Source organism: Anguilla anguilla, chromosome 3 (genome assembly GCF_013347855.1).
Source record: "Anguilla anguilla isolate fAngAng1 chromosome 3, fAngAng1.pri, whole genome shotgun sequence".
NCBI classification, from domain to species: domain Eukaryota; kingdom Metazoa; phylum Chordata; class Actinopteri; order Anguilliformes; family Anguillidae; genus Anguilla; species Anguilla anguilla.
Genome location: NC_049203.1, coordinates 26,496,399 through 26,517,103, shown reverse-complemented (window position 1 = coordinate 26,517,103; position 20,705 = coordinate 26,496,399). Strand labels below are relative to the sequence as shown.

General features: G+C 36.8%; 1 protein-coding gene across 2 annotated transcripts in view; it reads right to left on the bottom strand.

Annotated features, from left to right (window-relative positions):
- Positions 1-723: 723 nt before the first annotated feature.
- LOC118222263 (gamma-aminobutyric acid receptor subunit gamma-3) overlaps positions 724-20,705 on the bottom strand; it is a 183,118-nt gene continuing 163,136 nt past the window's right edge. For both annotated transcript variants that reach the window (XM_035407709.1, XM_035407710.1), the window contains exons 6-9: positions 19,399-19,536; positions 9,868-10,020; positions 3,942-4,141; positions 724-1,468 (exon numbers count right to left, since the gene is read on the bottom strand). In XM_035407709.1, the coding sequence (XP_035263600.1) occupies positions 1,190-1,468; positions 3,942-4,141; positions 9,868-10,020; positions 19,399-19,536 (770 nt within the window). In that variant the 3' untranslated portion in view covers positions 724-1,189. The remainder of the gene's footprint in view (positions 1,469-3,941; positions 4,142-9,867; positions 10,021-19,398; positions 19,537-20,705) is intronic.

Below are 20,705 nucleotides of genomic sequence, written 5' to 3'. Positions count from 1 at the left end.
TGAGTAAATTGCTTGTAAATCTATAATCTATTATTACTCACTTTTTAAACAAGTTTCTTGGAAAATTACACTATTAAACTATAGAAATATAGGAGGAGACTTGTACTCTAAATACAACTGATATAATATTAAAAAACTTTCATTTTCCTCATTTGAAAAGTAGAAATGAAAAAGGGGTCCTGTTTTCGCAGTGCAACCTCCCTGGATAGTTACAGGAATCCTTTGTGCAGTTATGTAGGTTGACCTTACTAAATAATTTTGCATGCAATGAGGTTAAACTAAGGATGCTAATGGGCGATCTAATGAGAAATGTTCCAGAGGTATCCCAAAATGAAAAAAAAAAAATCATTGCAAAAAAAAACCACTGCAGTGATCAGTCAAAACGGGCCACTGTTCCTTTGGTCACTCCCTTTCTCTGCAGGCGAGCAGAAGGCCACCCCTCCTGAAGAAGGCACTGCGGATGGTTCTGGATATCCCTCACACAACTGACAATACCCCAGCTTTGACTGACAGCTGAAAGAAGAGAGATTTTTTTCTGTATTTGTTATAATAACCCCTTGGACATTTTGACAGAAGTGTAGGGAGTTCAAGAGAAGCTGATGTGAAAGGCAAACGTGTTTTGTTTCTTCTTTCAATACAGTGTTTTCCCAACCAACCCTCCCTCGAACCTGCACCTGATCCCCCCCAGAACCCCCCCCCCCCCCCCCAACCAACTGACCAAACCCAACCTCTCCCTACCCCACCCTGACTTTTCTAACATTTCTGCTCATAGGAAAGGGTACGTGAACAGAAAGTTTCATATGTAACCTTATATAATTATTACGGTACCTGAAGTACAAGGCAGAAAATTCTGGCATAAAATACCAGTATACAACAGCCCACAACAATGGCCTCCGATTGAAGCAAGGTAGGCCAGGCTCCCCTAACTGTCATATCCCGAAGGAATTTGCAAAATGTAATTGTAGCACTTTTTTCTGTGTATGTCAATTCCTTTAAAAAAAGTACCAGTTATGACTTGAAGTCCTTGTAACAAAACCACTGAAGTTCTCATGGTGTTAACTTTTTTCTTTTTCTTTCTCCTTCTTATGCTGTATTTGCTTGTCTATCCTCTACTCTTGGCGGCCTCCTCATTTGAAGAGGGGGAACCGAAAAGCTGGAGAGTACATCTTTGTTGTCGTTGGAGATTAGGTCAAAGGTAGAGGTAGCCTACCCAGTAGACAACATTAAAGAGCAGGAATGAGGTGGGGAAAAAGACACGGGAGTAGGCATCCAGTTCTAGGATGTCTATGTGGACCCGTCCTTTCCGCCATGCCCCACCTTTGCACTCCTCAAAACAGCAAAAAAAGCTCTGGCAGTCCTTCCCATCCAGACACTCGTAGACACAGGCCTCCTCAAACTCCTGCCAGTACATGGAATTGTTCAAGGTGATGACTGTTGGGGGCGGTCCCACGTCCAACACTGAGTAGTTCTGAAAGATATGTGCAGGAATACCGGGGGAGTCCATCAATGTATTTAGAATGACAGACAGAAAGATAGAGTGTCCAGGCTAGGCTGGGCAGGCTCCCATATGCAATAAAACAATAAAACATTTTTAAATATTGATGTAATATATTGTTCTGATAATATTTTCAGAATTTGACTACACATACCAAGGACATCAATACACTCATTATTTCTTTAAAGAAAATGTTAGTTGAAATGTATATGTATGCATATAGATATGTATAACCAGTAGAATTTACTCAAAAGAAAAAAAGTACAATATACTGGGGTGTTTTAAATAGGTTGTGTGACTGCCTCTATGTAATCAATTGTATTATTCAATGTATGAAATAGTATTTTTCAATACATGGCAAAATATTTTCATTGTGTGAGGATAGCTGTGTTGAACTGTGTGTGAGAGATGAGACCCAACTGAGAGCTGTAACTGTGCCGTCATGCGTTTTATATGTGCAGTAGGCAAGAGCCCAATCACATCCGGAATGGGAATCCATCAGTCAAAGCCACGAGCTGATACCGACGGCTTCCAAAGCTTCCATAAACATGATGAAACTAAGGCGGAACTAAGGCATGGTGTAGACATCAGTCTAGTACAGCGCATCAGACAGCTGTATTTTGAACATTTCATTCCATTACTTACGGCTTCTTGCCTGACATATACATAAACATACGGCTGCTCCTTCCTGTCCGCGATATTAACATGACACCACGGTGAGTGCTGGCAGGTGAAAACTGCTTTAAGGAGGCAGGAGGGAGTCTTTTTTGAAGTGGGTTCTTAAACCAACACTGTCACTAAGATGGGATCATGGAAATTGTGTATTCATTGAATATAATAATGTAAGAATGCATTATAATAAGAAATGCCCATTTAGGAACAGGCCGATCATTTTCCTACAGACAGAGTGTTCAACATTGCATCAAGAATGGACCTGAATACCCCAATGTCTCTGCCTCTACTACATGACCCGACAATATCAATGTTCAGTGGGTTTTGATTCCCGGGTGTAAGTTGTGAACAAATAAACAACTAAAAACAATAATCTACATTTGCTTTAATTAAACTTGGTGACAGTGAATTGAACACAGCTAAACTTTTCATTTGAACTGGGAATTAGAGACTTCCATGCAGAACCTTAATAGCATTTAAATCTCAAAAGACAGGATCACTCTTCTGAATGCTACTGTATGAAAATGTTGTTTTTTTCAGATGGTAACTTACAAGATGTTTTACATATAATACATGTAATGTGCACATCTAATACAGGAGAATTAGTTCAAGTGATACAAGTGATTTTGCTTCAACATTTGGCATCATTATCACAAATGGTCTAAATATAGCTTATTTTGTGGTATAAATGTGTCTGTGTACAGTATAGACTTATACCCAGCCCATCCACACCTAGGTTTCAGAATTTATGTTTACTGTTTATGCACTTTACTAAATATTTAATTTCATTTCAATTTGACAACATTGCTTTGTAAATGCTTTTAACATTACATGTTTTGTCAAGACAAAGCGATGTTCCTTTGTAATAGAAATAAATAACTTATCCAGGTATATTCAGGTAGAGACTTTCTCCGCTCCAAAACACCTAGAGTAACCCACTTCCTCCATTGGGTATTTAAATTACAAATATGCAATTCATTTTTTAATAACTTATTATCTTTATTATTATATACTTATTTTGTTTACTATCATTATTACATTTTTTTTTTACTTATTTACTTTTTACTATTTTTTTCCACTTATTTTATTATGTGCGATAAGGCATGAGCTAACAATAACCTGCTAGCAGTGCTTCAAAATTAGAATGGTCAGATCCTACAGACGTGAATGTGGTTTTTTGTAAATTAACAACATGATTGGCAAGACAATGGAATGCTCCATTGTCCTCAAAATAGTGCTTGTGCAAGAAGCATGTGAAGGACATGTGTTAACCTGGCCTCATTCATTTGCGTGAATTTTGTCAGACAGCATCCTATTAACACAAGGACTTCAAAATGACGTTGAAAAGGTGACTGAATATCAGACTGCAAAAGTGACAATTTGTATCAAAGCTGCCCCTTACAGTCCAATTTTACTCAGTGCAGTGTACTCTAATGTCACGGGAACTGGGCTTGTGGAGTTTGCAGGTCTGATTCTCAGGTACGTGAAATGTATGTGAGAAAGCTGTGCAAATCACTCAGCAACTGCTAAATGGTTTAATAAAATTTCCAGGATGCTTCATATACTTATTTGGGGGGGGGGGGGGGGGGGTTCTCTAAGATTCAGTATGTGGATATTATCAGAAAATATAAAAACTGAAAAACTGACAAATCTTCACACAACATAATGTGCATTTTTTAATTTGTGAAAAGAATTTAAATTTGATTTCTGAATTGAAACACAGAAAGTAAACTGAAAGCTGAGTGAATCGGGTGACCTGCGAGTAAGGCCTCACCGATCGTTTGGTCTTGGTGCAGCTGGGCTTTCGCACGCTGTAGGAGTAGTAGTTGAGAGTGGCGTACTCCATCAGGGCCGCAAACACAAACAGGAAGCAAACAGTGACAAAGAGGTCCATGGCGGTGACGTAGGAAACCCTGGGCAGAGAGGTCCGGGCCACGGTGCTGAGCGTCGTCATGGTCAACACTGTTGTTATCCCTGCGAAGGCAAAGATCAGAACGTGATCCACTCGGAAACACTGTGCTATCAAGATGCTGCTTCTTTTTACACAGTGATCATGCGACCACATAAAAAAAATAAAATTCTACCTTTTCCTTCACCTTTCACGTTTCCTCTTTTATACCATTACAATACACAAAGGTCTTTAGACATGTCATTTCTTAAAGACACTGTGCAATCAAAATCATAATTTTTAAAAACAACATTATAAAGAAAGAACCAAAGAAAATACAATGATTCTCAGAGCAGATCCTGTTGAGAATGGGAATGAGTTGCTTCATTCTGAATGTAAAGAGTTTTTATACTTCCTACTGCTAAAGGATTTGGCATTGGCCATTGCACGACTTTCTGATGTCATCAATGAGGCGATTTACATTTTTCTTTCATCAATTGGCATTGACAGAAAATGGCTTATTGTATGACTATGTTAATATGCCTGCTTGATGCTTTTTCCAGGAATGCCTGTACCATTGTAGGAGCTTACAGTTTTGTTGTATAAGCGGTTGCATGGTCAAACATTTTGGGCAATGTAACACTTAAAAATAGTTGTGCAGTGAGGAACACTTTGGTGCTCAGGAGGGGGAGAAAGCGAAATTAGCAGACAAAGACTATGCTGTGTCAGTACACGGTGAGCAGAGCTATAACTTCACCAAGCTTTAAAAAAATTGCGTGGTATAACTTTATCAGCTTACTGCGAGCAAGTCAGCAATCGACTTGATTTCTGACATTGAAAATGTTTTAGAAGGCTAGACTGACTGAGTGCCAGATATCAATAGCTTGCTAACATAAACAGATGGCATCCATCCCGAGGTGGAGGCGGCAATGTTCCTATCACAGGGATTGCCATCATTGGCTTGTACATGTAGCTACATGTAGCTGTAACTGAGCTCTGACCCTAGCACTGATTCTGTTGGTTTTCTTGTCATTGATGTCAGAGTCTATGTCATTTCTGATACAGTTCTACGCAATCACCTTGATAGCCAACACCACTGTTTGTTTTGTGGGCTGTCTTTTAAAAAGTTTCTTTTTCAGTGTGAACAATCCCTTTCAGATCTCAACACAGTAAAATGTTTAATATTATATTAATGGTATTAATTATTAATTAATTAATTCAAATCTTACAGTGTACATACTGAATGTGTCTGAAAAGGACCATGTGTACTCTATAAGAACTAATTTAACAATGAACATTTTACTGTGTATTTTTCAGAAATACTTTCCATCAAAATTATAATTTCTTATAAATATATTTATATATTTGGAAAAGGTAAACTTTTTTCTTATGAATCTATGAATCTATGTCGACCTTTTAACATTATTTACTTGTACTGATTAACCATTTCCTGAAGCCTAATGTGACTACATTCTTCATACCTTTTCAACAGCAGTTTCCAGCACATGGTGTCAAAAGAATTCCTGTTAATTCAACTTCCTTCAGGGGAATTTCAGTACTAAATTTTCAATGTAACTGAAAAAAATGAGCAAAACTGAAAAAAACCCACCTACACAGACAGACACACATACGCACACCCACGTGCACACACACAAACTCAGATCACAGAGATGCTTCTGAAGAGAGGGATGAACAGAACAGTGTTTTTCCAATGGTTTCTATGGAAACAAGTGGGCCCACATCTATTTTGGGCGGGTATTTCACACTCAATTCTCTTCCTTCAGACTCTTGTTGGCATCTTGATTACCTCACCTGTTTTCCTGCGTTCTGCAGATACTGTACCGTGCTATTGTTCAAAAGCTGAATGTCTACAGAAGCTAAGCAGGTGACACAGTTGCCAAGCCTGCCAAAAACAGGCCAGTATCCCTCAGAATATGGCATGTCTCAGTTCGGTTACATTAGTTCGAAATTCCTGTCTCGGTTCAGTTACATTGATGAAAGGAAAGAAATTGCAGACATTGAATTTAGTCATATTTTTAACAAATGAACACACACAAACGCACACGCACACATACACACACACATATATGCCTGGATTTTTAAATATTCAGCAACTAGGAATTATTGGAATTAGCATTTACATTAATTAGCCAAAGTTTAAAATTGATTCAAGGCCATAATGTAGGTTATTATTTATTTTGCACAAAATATACCCTTAAAACAATAACTTCAAAGACAAGGTGGCTCACTGAAGTATCAGAGAGGGGGAGGCACCTTACCTTGCTGTCAGATTTTTGCTGACAGTCAAGAAAGTTTTTCTGGGACTGATATGGTAATTATTGTTTGCCTGAAATGTCAGTGGGGCTATAACCGAGGACATTCCATGCTCTAGAATGTGTCAGGGTCCCTGCCAGCCCTTCACTGCTTTCATGCTGACGCCTCTCCTGCTATCTACTCAGGCTCCCTCTTATCTGCCCTCTTACTCACCGGACTTTATTGGATAACAGCATTGCCCGAAAAGCAAATATCTACTTTACCTCCCCCCCCCCCTTTCTTTTACCTGAAGGCACAATGGCTCCTTCTTTTGTCCAAGAGATTAATTGCATTCATCCTTCTTTTTTGATCCTCCCTTCATTCTCCTGAACATGCTCTTTCTCTTTAGCTGAAAATGAAGTTCACTTTGCAGCTAAACGTGGGGACAAACCTTTAAGGTATTGTCTGTCATGGATCCTCTTTTCTTATCTTGCAAACACGCCACTGCCATTCCTCTAAATTTATTTCATGGAAGACCTATTAGAGAGAGCTATGTGTGGGAGGTTTTCTGTGTCCGGCTAATGTGCATGTAGGGTGCACCGCAAATGTTTTTCTTTTCTTTTTTCTATCTCTTCTGTTTTCCTCCTTTTTTAATTCAAATGGCATTGTTTTAACAGTCAAGGTCTGATGAAATTTCATTGTAGGAACTATCATGAACGACAGCTATCTTCAAGCTGATAAATGGGGCTGCTTCTGCATCTGTCACATCCATATAGCATGAAATGCAGATTAAATGCTTTCATTCAGCATGGAGATAGTGTATTGGAGGAGAAACAATACCACAAGGAGCAATATCTAGTCCCAATTTCTCTACTCTTTTTTGCTGGTGCTGATAAAAATAAGTTATTTTAATAAGACAACTTTTATTTAGAGTAAATGCTATCCAAAAATGCTGTTTTCCCAGATATTGCAAAATAAAGATAAAAATGTACGAGTCATTCCACAACAGTACAAAAAGAAACATCCCATCATACAATAGTATGATGGGATGTTTAACCAGCTAGTGATTCTATGATGTAGACATCACAATACAGAGATGGTCAACTACCTATCAGTCCAGCTGTCAGAATTTTACCAATTGTAACTACAGAGGTTCATCAGTGACAGGTCCACCATTCCCCATTTTTCTGTACATTCTTTTAACATCTGATCCTCTTGAAGACTGCTTCACCTTAACTGCCTGCTAGTGTACTGTTGTTAGTGGTCATATGCATGGTTGCTGGGTTAATGTGAAATTTTTAAGACGTTGTACTACTGTTGGACATTAGACTGAAACATGTTATTGGTCAATTAACCTTCTGGAAATAGAAGCATAGACCAGCATAGCTGGTTACAAGCATGACCATCATATGTTGTATTTTGGACGCTGGTATGCTGGACACCAGCACAGGATGCTGGTGTGCTGGTATGCCGGTCAACCAGCATAGCCATGCTGGTCCACCAGCTAAACCAGAACCAGACCAGCACTAACCAGCTTACACCAGCATGGAATTGATACTGGTCTAAGCTGTTTTATTCAGCAGGGTAGGCTGAGTGATTTACTTTTCTTTTCTTTGAGAAAATATTCAGTAGAATGAAAGATGGTTATCTTGATGGCACCAGGGGTGTGTAGTGATAGGTGCCAGGTGGAGCCATTGCACCCCCATGAACCACCGTCTCCCTACTTTATTTAATTATTTATTAGTTTTACCCAAAAAGCACAAGATGTTCTTAGAATATGCATCTATGACAAAATAACATTTTAATCTAGTGCTAGCGGAGTAGCGCGCATTGTCACGTCACCTGAGCCTTTTAGGGGTTACTTTCTCCTTTTTACAAGTGGAGGCACTAGTCACTGAATTGATTATCCTGTGAACGTCATTCACTGTTATTCTAGGCAGGTCTTGCAGACATCTAGTGAAAACGCCATTGAAGCAGTAGCTATGGCTACTAGCCTGCAGTAGTCAGGCTGGCCCAGCTGGCTAATAGAACCACTTAATGTATATAAACGAAAGAGGTGCCCCTGCAACCCTGGGGAAAAAAGCATATCACCTTGGAAGGCTATCAGAATACAGCGGACTTGATCATCAAAATTTAAATGTAATAAATTAGAGTTGATCAGGATAATATCAGCTTTGCAAGATACAGAGTCTTCTGAAAGCTGTGAGTGTGAAGTGTTTTTGTCGGATATGATTTACATGTATACCTCCAAGTTAATTGTTCACTTATAAATAAATAAATAAACAGATTTTAAAAGGTTGAATAGTCCTTTTTACCTCAACAATCAAAACTACATTTCCTACATATACCCGCTACAATATTTTCAGTACACAGCAAAAACAGACCATATTGCCATTTTATGGAAACTTTTTAAAAAATCTACTTTTCCATTGGAAGAATGTTTGCTATTCAGAATATCTGTGAAATGTGGAGATACCCCATTACCAAACATCCTGAGATACTCTACTGAGATATCTTTAAAAACTGTGGACAACACACATACACACACACACACACACACACACAGACAAACAAATTAAACCGAAGCTCATAAAAATGGCACAAAAATAAAACAGAAAGCAATTACCTTTACCAAAAGTTCCACAGGACTGCACATAAACAAATGGAGAGGATGTAATTAAGAAAGGAAATGCAGGAATAAATCAGAAAAGTAAATGAAAATGTGAACAAAGTGCTCTCTGGATCACCCTCTACAAGAGACAAAAACTAAACAACAAAATAGAAATGAAAGGAAAAAAGTAAAGACCAGCATGAATAATGGTCGACAGAAAATAAAAACAAATATGCATCTTGGTCTCTGGCAAGGGTTTCTGATGATGGTCCACCATTTATGAGGTCATAGGCAAAAACGGGAAACAACTGTAACCATTAGACAAACTTCAAGGCTCAGTTTAAAGATTTTAACATTTTTTTGTCTGGCTACACCAGTGGTTTCATGTACAGTAGGACAGGTAATGTGAAAGCAAGACTAGAACAGATGACATTTCTCTAAAGCTTTGTTGGCTGGAAGGACAAAAGTCAAAGGTCAGATATAATTTTTTGTCAGATGAAACATGAAACCAATGAAATACTGCTATTACTGATAACTCCGATATGAGGCCTTGACACTTCATTGACGCTTTTCCTATTCATTTTGAATGAAGCTAAATATCTGAAATAATCCAGTGTGACCTTTTAACTTCACACTCCTCTTGAAAGGAGGTCCAAGGGGTTAAACTGGCAATTGCAGTAAAGAGTCAGGGTCATAACATAAGTGTAAATGCAGAAAATTCTGCAAACTGTTTACTCACCTTAAGTCTTCTACATAATATTTTTGGTCTGTTACCAAAATATACACCACAGGCCTGCATAAGAAATGGAACACTTACATATACTCCGTAAGATAAGGAGCAGCTGTTCCAGTTGCAATGTAGTCCTGTGGTCTAGGGGCTTAAACCTAATGCCTACCCAGTTGGTTGCAATTGTCCAAATAAGGATTGGTGTGTATAAATGAACATACCTAATGCTGTTCTGGCTGGTGTGGCATCTTTTTTGATCCAGAAGGAAACCCATGACAGCACCACAGTGAGGATGCAGGGAATATAGGTTTGGATGGTGAAATATCCCATTCTTCTGCTCAGATCAAAGTACACAGTCATCACCACATAGTCACCTAGAGAACACAGAGGGAAGGTCTCATCTCCACATTTGTCATCAGTCATAAAAAAATTCACTAATAAAAATCTGTAGATTAAATGAAAAGGGTGACATTGTCTTGCAAGAAAGTATATGTTCATGTACATAAGCATTCACATTAGAACAGTGAATTCAATATGAGTCTCAATAAAACAGCATGCCAATTCTTGGCACACAAAGTGTTTGATCACATACCCTCAGTAGCTCTATGGACAGGCAATCTATTTGCAGATTCATCAGTTTACGTCAAAACCCTTCACAAAATTAAACAGCCTAATCTGCTTTACACATACAGTAGTGCTTCATCAGAGCATTAGGACTAGAAATCCACAGATATATGCACTATATATATCCCTACCATTATACACTGAGCAGTAGGTTGAAATAGCACTGTTTAAAAAAAATGATGGGAGCATTTAGATAGCAATGTTGATGTAGAGCATGTTGCCTAATGCCCTCAAAGGGCAAATGAAAGAAAAAAGCGAGGTCCAGACTCAATACTTGTTCTTCACTTGGAGTCAAATGAAAAGCGTGAAATAATGTTTACTTCACAAACACAGTTCATTAGTTTTTTTTAATCACCAGAATTATTGAGAAAAGGACCCCCCAATGCATTATAATAGTAAGGCTTGCAATGTATTTATATAACAAGTTCATATTACACTGAGAGTGAACATATGAAGTTAATTTCACAGGCCAATAAGAATGTGCTCTAGATGCATTTAACACGGATGGCTGAAAGTTGAGAGCTTGTTTGAAGAAGGTGAAATTGCACTGCTCACGTATGGTTCAGCAAAATACACACAAAGTAAAATATAAAAAGGGTAAAAATCCAAAAGAAAAATAAGGGAATTTAGTCAGTGCTTCATGAGAACTGTTTTCAGTGTGGTAGATGGACTGATTGACTGACTTATTTATTTATTAAAAAAAAAAAAAAAGTCACATGATCTATTTCCATTTCCATAAAAATGGGTAATATCACAATGTTCAAAAGCAGTAAATTACCAGATTATGTCTACTCAGGAGCCCATTTTTCAACTGTTTTTAAAACTATTGAAAGTATGGGCAGATTAAATTTCATTCCATTCTTCCCCACCCAAGTAAAGAAATGTGCTTCTCCCTAACTTGCTTCTTAGATTGGGAAGTTTCAGGTTGTACACACTAGCCCTCGTATTCAAGCTATTAGTGTCCCTAATAAAATGAAAATACTCAAATTATTTGGACAGAGACCATGTAAAATTTTATAAACCATAATAAGATTTAACTGAAGAATTCTAATATCAACAAGAAGCCAGTTCAACTCTTCGCAATGTTTTGAAATGACGTGCACTCTCAGACTAAACTTAATGACTATCCTCATTAGTTTGTTCTTTGCTTTTTAGAGCTTGTCTTTTATTCTTTTAGTCCTACCTATTTACCAGGCTGTGCAAATGTAATCAAAGATTAAAGTATTGATACAATAGATATGCAGATACATAAATGTCAGAGAGAAAAAGAGGTGAGTCAAATAAAACATTGGGAAACACTTTCTTTGAATGGTCTTTATAAGAGATATATAGCGCCTTTGATTAAATGTGTACAACTGGTGTGTGTTGCTTTGTATGTCATTGCAGCATCAGGGGTGACATAACATACCATGAGCTGCCAAAAATGGATGAGGCCACTTCCTGTGATATTTTTATCCGTCATGAATGCTGGTAGTATCACTGGTAAGTATCAATAATTAGTATTCCATCAGATGTCTTTGGTTGTCATGTAATATTTATGAACTTATGCATTCATTTGGTTAGCTATTTATGGATTTTAATTCCAAGAATTCACATGGCTAATGGATTTAGTTTTTAACCACTTAGTACAAACACCCTAGTGGTCAGAACGCCAGCATGCCTAGATTGCTCAACTCAGACATTCATTGCTACTGCAACCAAAGCATGAGTTGAAATCAGAAACGCTTGTTTTAGTTTCATTAGTAGACGATACATGAAAACTATCTGCAACTACACCCCCACCCATGACATAATGGACAGTATTGTCTATCTGGGCATTTATAAAAATATTCTTTCACCTCTCAAAAATCATATTCTGTCATAGCAACAAGACAAACCCAACAATAGCCCTAAGAAAGTGGTTCCCAACCTCAGTCCTGGAGTACCCATGTGTATGCTGGTTTTCGTTCCAACCACAACTGCAATACCAGAATTTTAAGGGTTGGCCAGATTTGGCATGTGCGCGAAGGGGTTAAAAAGGTAAGCATTAATATAATTTATTACTCAAAGTTTTCAATGACTGATTGCATGATAGGTGATAGGAAGCTTGATCATAATACCAATATATTTATGGTAGTTGGCTTTAAAAGATTTAATTAATTAATTTAATAATAATGAAGTTGAGTTAGAGTATGGAGGAGTATCACATTTAAATGCTTCATTTGGCAAACTAATGAGATTGGGACAATACTGACAATTTAAATTGAATTGCTTGTACACCCTTGTTTTTTCAGTTTCTTGCCTTTTTTTATACAAACAAGGCCTGCAATCAGTTTTGTCAAGTTCTATGTGAGTGAATTTGTTTAATCGTAATGGCTCATACCTTTACTTAAAGGATCCGACATTCTCTGTCCTCTCCTTGTAAATTAGCTTTTCAAGCATTATAGAAAGAGAAAAATAGACCATTTTAGGTGATAACCTATCTGCATAAATGCCCTGGAGAGAAGCATGTATCACTCCTCCTAATTGAGCTCAAAGCAGGAGGAACTGACATGGAATTGCAAAACTGTAAAAACCAGCAGAATTCAACAACATTGCTGTGGAAATATCATAAATCTCTTTAAGTCAACACTCGTGTAAGCACAATCTGGGTAAAAAAAACTCTTTAACACACTGAACTTCTCTCTCTGGTCTGTAGCTAAATTATTGTGGATGTAACTATGACTTTCCACACCATGACACAGCTGGGGAGACAACATTTGCATTCCTGATGACCCGATCATTGGTGTGGATGCTGGTATCATTTGTTCTTGGGAAATAATGATCAGACCCACACCTCACTCCTCGCTGAGAGTGATTACTTTCCTGACCAGAAACACCCTGAATCCAGAGTCTTGTGAACTACTGCATCTACTCCCATGGAAAGAACTCCTCTTGCATGTTATTAGAAAGGTCTGTGCTATTCCCTCCACACCCGATCCTCGGTGCTGGAGTCCGACAGCTGTATATACCCTAACTTTTCTCATGTGTTATGAGAAAGTTCTACTGCATCTGCAATTTAGTTCCCCATTTGCAGTTAATCATGTGGAAAGAAATATTCTTGTGTTCTGAGAGAGTCAGGGTGTCCTAGCCACTCTGCAGGCCATACAGGGAAAAGCAACTTGCTTGCTGGTTCCAATAAATTATTGGTGAACTCCTGCTCGAAGGTCAACCACAGGATTTCAGTAGCTGTAGAGTAGATGATAATGCATTTTGAGATGATTTAGCAGTTTGGAGTGAAAATGAGGAAACACTGATATTTACCAGGGGCTTCATAAATAAAAATGTTCTTGGATTTAAACTTAAAAGTATTATTAACATAATTTCTTTAGTTGCCCTTGATTTATAAAAATAACTGAGACCAAAAAAGTTGCTTAACTTTGCTTAGCAAAAGTTGCTTAACTGAGTGGCATATCTGCATTGTATGCACCTGCTATATGTAAATTTCATGTAATATACAACTCACATGGACATGCTTTAATTTGACACTTTATTGTGAATGTGGTCAATTCCTATAAATAATTTCTTCTTTTTTTGTTAACATTTCTTGTTCTCTGCAAGCCAAAAATTGGCCATTAATTAAATTTTACTCTTAACGCGTGAACACACTCCACTTTGGGGATTTGCAGTGTCCAAAAGTGCAGTACCTCAACATAACCAGCAGGTAATTTGCGTCTAGTATAATTTTTCCATGTCAAAGTGTGATTAAAAAAAAAAACTAGGCTACTTAGTCATTTTCTGCATAAGCCACTATTTAAGACACTATTTAATCGCAAAACCATTTTATAACCGAGGCCCCTTCTGTAGGTATTTACTACAAGTGAATGGTGGTGTCTTGTTTGATAAACTATTGGCTAGGGGTGAGCAGAGACAACAATATCTGTTCAACCAACAAATCTGTATTTGAATTCGGAATTTTTTTCTAAAATGTGTTTTTATATAAATATGCGAAACCCTACAGCACCCCATTTTGTTCATAAATCAAAATTTTGTCATTTTTGCAGCTGATGCATTGTTCTAGGTGCTGTTTCTTGAGCACACAACAGATGTTAGAAATAAAAATATATTATATATAATATATATACTTCCACTCCTTTTTTCTGTTTTCTTCTTAAATATGACTGCATGTGATTAATCTTGTTCAGGAGTCCATTTATCAATCCTCCTAAAAATATAAATGTAAATGCCAATCTATTCAGTTGAGTACGACCGGCATACAGTGTAAACTTATCCTTTTACACTAGGCTTCCTTTGCTAATGACATTCATATCAAATGAAACATGCATACTGCTGCACATCTAAATGAATCCATTTTGTGCTCTGTAGCAGTTAACAAACTTGCAAAGCAATTAATTTGGCAGAAGGAGGCCCAGTACTTCAGCCACCAGCTGGCTTCTCCTGCTGTCACTCCGTGCTAACAGCTAGGGGTATGATAGTTTGTTTGATGTGAATCGGATAAAATAAATATACTTCACCAGAAAGGGATGTTTAATTATTTTCTCATGTAGCTGCTGAAATTACAGAGTGCACGCTCCAACCAAGCCCCCTGAATGCAAATGCTCTTGCAGATTGAAGTCAATGAATTGGTGAGAGACAATTAGCCTGTTGAAAGTAGAGCCAGCGCCAGACATGGCAGGGTTCTGTAAAAACAAATTCCAAAGATAGGAGCTTTTCAAAATGGATTCATTGAAAATGGAGGCCATGAGAAACCTTAGAAATGCTGAAAGTTTTCATCCTGCAACAGCAGTCTTGCTCATTGTCTAACTTTAGGAGGTTTTGCTCATAAAAAAAGAGCATTATGTCATTTTGTTTTTTCTTTTCAAAAGGAAGAACATTCAGCTTCATATAGTACGAGACAACTATCATTTTTCACATTTACACAGAGTGCAGTTGCAGTGAGGAAATTATGCCTATTTCTGTTTTCATTCTGTTTGCATGAAGTACTCAAGAAAAAACAGAGTCTTGCTGGGCTGAATGTACTGTTCTTATTATTATTTGTATGTTCTTGAATATTCTTATGCACAGAACAGTTAGCATGGAGGCATTTGTGTGTCTTGTTATGGAAAGAGCAACTGTTGTGACTTTAATTACAGTATCTGATTTGCTTAATATTATCTTATTATATATTATATACAGTAACATTGTACAAGAGCTGAATGTGTAATGTAATAAGTGGTATTGACAAGATTGTAGACTACCAAACATTGCAGTTTCTATTTTTTAATGCCTTGTAAAGATAACTGTCAACAAAGTTAATAATAGAAATGGGACAGATTATATTACACAGGTCAGAACTGTTGTGATCCTTAACTCATTGTTCTGTCTTTCACTCAGTCATGTCTCAGTCATTAAATGTTTGTTTGCATAATATTCTACATGAAAGCAAACAAAACGCTGTGTGCAGTGTTTCAACTTTGTCAAAGCAATTAACTCAAACATCAGAGGTCAACTACAATGAACACAGTGAGGGTTTCAGCCCGGAGTTGAAGTCAAAAGAACACTGATCTCTATTTAAAAAGAAAATGGCTTTATTTATCTCCTAGCCCTGAGCTAAAAGTGAAAAGCAATGATGATGATTCTTGTGTTATAGTTTTACTTTTGTATTGTGATCTCATTTATGAAAGTGGATGCATGGAACACTGAATCTACCTCCATAAGTGACAATTAGCCTGGGAGACTCATTTTACATTAGTTTTTATAATTGCCTGCTGGGTTTGGTAATATTATTTTAGGTCTGATTGGCCCCTTTGTAAACTTTAATAAGTTTACTTAAGTCAATGTAGGAAATAAAATACAGTTGATTGTGCAATGAAAAAGTAATTTTGCACTCTATATTTCCTGATATAAACTTCCGCTTTCTGAATTTTTGGCTGGACGCGAATGTCTGTGACTGAGTCACTGAGTGATGAAGTTACACAGCGCATGTCTGTGACTGAGTGACTGAGTGATGAAGTTACACCGTTGGTCGGCCGGTTCGGTCCAGCCATATACTAGGTTTTGACCTGGTCTTGTTAAGCAAACTCTCAACCAGACCCTGAACATCATATAAAAACAATTTACTGGTTAAGAAAAAAGAATGAATGAATGAATGAATGAACTAATTAATTAAAAAAAAAAAAATAGTGAATTAACATCAAGAATATTATGACAAAATGGAAGACCCTGCCATCATAGCAGCAAACACACTCTGGGGTAAACTATAAAACAATTCAACTTTCTCAGCACACTCCAAATGAATTTAGCACAAAACACTACCAAAGTATACATACTGAATTAAGTTCATTTTGTGAATTTAAGAAATCGAGTATGGACTAAATCAAAGCTACCTCATACATGTAAAGTGAAAATGAAGAAAGTTGTGGTAAAAAAATGTAAGAGTAATCTTTTTGGTAATTATTAAAATTTGCAGCGCAAAATGTTATCAAACGTGTGGTTAACACGTATGGTTATGTTGTTTTTTTTCAGAGGAGGCAAAACCTCCAGCCACTTCATCACTGAAACAATAGAACAACAAGTTCAAGGAGCCATTACATATTATTATCCTATGAGGCATAGAGCTTTGTTATACACTCCAGAGGCTGTGTTCCATGCTGAAGCACTATTATTAAAAATAATAATAATAAAAAAAGCTTAACATTCACAATACTGAACATGACTGTTTACTGTCCAGGTAGAAAATATCCAGAAAATGAGGCAGCACTCAGATGTAGATAGAGCATCTAGTAAAATATAACATACACAGTTGCTGTAATATTACTGTTTGACTGTGGATTGCACTTGGGGTACACAGGAGTAATATAAAGACTTTGATATTGCCATACTGAAGCCAGAATTCCTGCCATTCGAAACATCAATTGAACAATTCCGTTGCGTTTATATGGCTCTCTATAGTGTCTTTTAAAGACAGAATAGAAAATACTGAAACAAAATCAGCAACTGTGAAACTAAATAAAATACTGAAAGGAAAAAAAAAAAGTAATTAAAGTTGCAAGGAATTTTAACAGCAATGAGAATAAAATAAATAAAATCTAGCAATAAACAATAAAAAAGGTGAGAAAAGCAGCTATGGTATTTGAAAAATTTGTGTTGTTTGTGAAAATTGTCATTAAGATTTATTATGTGGCTTTGTTTAATGCTCGATTCTGATTATCCACTTCAGGCATTCTGTGGTCAAATATGTAAGGGATAATCCCTAATAAGGTAATCAGCTATTATACGACTGCTGTGGAGGCAAAGAACCAGAGGAGGGCTGCCTCCACAAAGGTCATTATTTCTTCATAGTTGACCACTTCGCCGGGGATTATCCTGCTTATTACATGGCTAATTACCTTATACATTGGTTACCAACAATGATTATATATTAGTTACTTTTACCTTTATTTATTTATTTTTTATATCAATTTTTTGCACATTTTAAGTACATTGTTGTAGTGTTTTGAAGCAAAACTCCTGTTGATAGTTGTACTGTGGATTTGAAGTAGGCAAAAACTGGTCGTTAATTAAGTAATTTTATGAAAACAATAATTCTTAGGAATTAGGAAATTAGGAAAAAATAGTTCCTTTTTGTTATACCATGCAGTTAGCACCAATTTTGGTTATTTTTGTCATGACATTATTTAAGAAAATTGCATGAAACTCAATCAAATTTATCTTGCACTGTCTTGCTTTTTAAAATGGTTTGGTCATGCAGTGTAAACATCTTTCTAGTGTCTCTCAACCGGTTTAGAATGCAAACTAATTCTAGGTTCACCGTCACTCACTTTACCTAGTTAATATTAAAATCCAGCTGGGTTTTAGGTCAAAATAGTCTCATTGGATTGAAATAAGTTACGAGGCAAGTTAAAACTAGAAACAGACTGTCTATAATATAGGCTATATTTATATAAAATTAAAGACTCCCAATGCGATGGCATAACACTAACTTGAACAGCTGTACACAGAACCGCTGTATCAAATTCAGGACGGCTTCTTTATTTTGTTGCTCTGTCTCTTCCAGTTGGTATTATCCCATTGATGTTAAGAAGAATGTCAAGAAATATCTTACTCCAATACTTCAGTTAGCCAATATTCCCGAATAGGCCACAATTACCTATGAGAACACTATGGATAATTTGTTTCACATTAGTTTCAATTTATTTGAACGAATAAAATCCATTTACATCAACATTTTGTATGAAATTATTGATCGATTTATTCTGTAAGGTAATGAGCCATTTAATAAGTGGGATATACACTCCACGCTGGTCAGCCTTTGAAAAATAATAACCTTTGTGGTTTTCTGCCTCCATGTAGGTCATTATTTCCTGATAGCAGACCACCTTGTTGTGGATTATCCCTTACTCAAGATATTTGTTTAAGGTAAGTAATGTCTTTCAAGAGTTTTGCCATGATTAAAATTTAGTTTGTGCTTTGCCATATGCTACAGTTGTCAGAGACGGTAACCATTCCTGTGTCATCTGTTATCAATCAGCAAAACCACAATCACATCATGCAAAAGTAGAAAATCTCTTCTTACTCCAAATTTATAATGGTTTACGTGTGTGTGCATGTGCAAAATTTGAATATTTAAGTGGGCTTTATTATATACCATCTATGCATATAACACATTTGTTTATTTTGGCATATGGAGCATATTCACACTTAAGTGCACCTGTGTCAAAGCTGCCCTTTTGAACCACATATTTTCTGGAGCTTTCATTAAAGGTTACCTCATCCCCCAATCTCATTTTGAAAATAATAAAGTGACATTTAGATAGCCTCTTGGGGTAGAATATTATGAAGGCAAGAACCAGAGCTACAAAACAGCAGTAAGCATAAGAATAACATAATGGTGATACTAACCACTGCAGTGCAACTTCAGTATTACAGAAATAGAATATACAACAATATATCAGTCATATACTTTTTGGAAAATATAATGGTAAATCTATTTCACAGAAATATATTTTAAAGTATACTGCAATATATGAAAGAAGTAATAATTTGTATATTTGCCTCAAATAGCTTGAGAGTACTTTTTATTCAAATATATTGCAGGATATTCAATTCCTGTAAGGTTATGGTAATAGTACTGGCTATAGGAATATAGTACTGTTTTTTTACTAACTTACCTGCTGATGTTTTCACTACACCTGTGGTGTTTCGTAAACCCATGAAATCAAACTGGTAAAGTCTCCAGGATTTTTGATCCGCAGCTTCCACTGAGTTCTTTCTCCACTTGTAAATCATCTCATCTCGCGGGTATCCGTCTGTAATTACAGAGAGGGAATGTGTGACCCCCATGCAGCTGCATCTCAGTGAAAGATTGCTTGTCTTCCCAAGACCTCAAGGTATGGAAAGCCACATCCGTCTTTCTCTTGCAGCCGCCTAATAAAATGCCAGACTGTAATGAAGACTGGCAAGAGGAAAGACGAGTACATTTAAGGCTTGAATCAATGCTTAAATTAACCCCCATTCTTCACCCACGGCATTGTAACACACAGCAGTCGCAATTGAAATGCACTGTTACATTCCTTCTTCATTGATTAGCTAGATGTCAGAGGAATAATACTGCATATCATATACGCTATATGACTAAACTACCTGGACACCCCTTAGTCTGGGGCTGTTTCTCATCCTAATTTCAGCATATATCATTAGATTTTTTCAATAATTTGTTTGGTTTGACATTTTTTTATACATATGTGAGCTGCAAAATGCACATGCTTCATTGGTTAAAACTGCCTTCAGTAGCCAGAAATAGGTATCAATGGGCATTAGTGTATATGGTTGTTTTAGAAAATGAAGCAAGAATGATTCGTTGGTACAAAAAACAGCATGCACAGTGGACCTAAAACACAGCTGTGTGCCCTCGCTCTTGAGACAAGCAAGCAAACAACTGCCACTTGTTCAACTCTATGGCAGTGGCACAGCAAATATTCCCCTGAGTACCACTCACTGCACTACATTTGAGGTACTGTTTCAACACCTGATTTTAGAGTGTTACAGATGATTGCAAATGATATGGTTGGTCACTGAAATTTCTCTCATCCTCTGGCTCAACAAAGTGATAATATAAAAAATATGGGCTATTTACCCCTGCAACATTTTGGGTTTTCTGTGCAATGCTCTGCCCTGTGGTTTATTGCGTTCATTAAGATGACGACATAATTATATTTCTCACAAATTGATTTCATATTGACAGAAAAGTAAATGATTATCAAACCTGATAGCCATTAGAAGCATTAGATGTTCAATTAACAGGGTAATCGTATGAAGTGTGGGGAGGTAGAAGCTTTCCAAATTGCTAGTTTTCAAATATTCATGATTAAGTGGCTGCCATTGCCATTTCTCTCTTGCATTTCCTTCTCTGAGCTTTTTTTTTGTGTAAAAAAAGCACCATTCATCTATCACTTACATATCTGGCCATATGATGTAA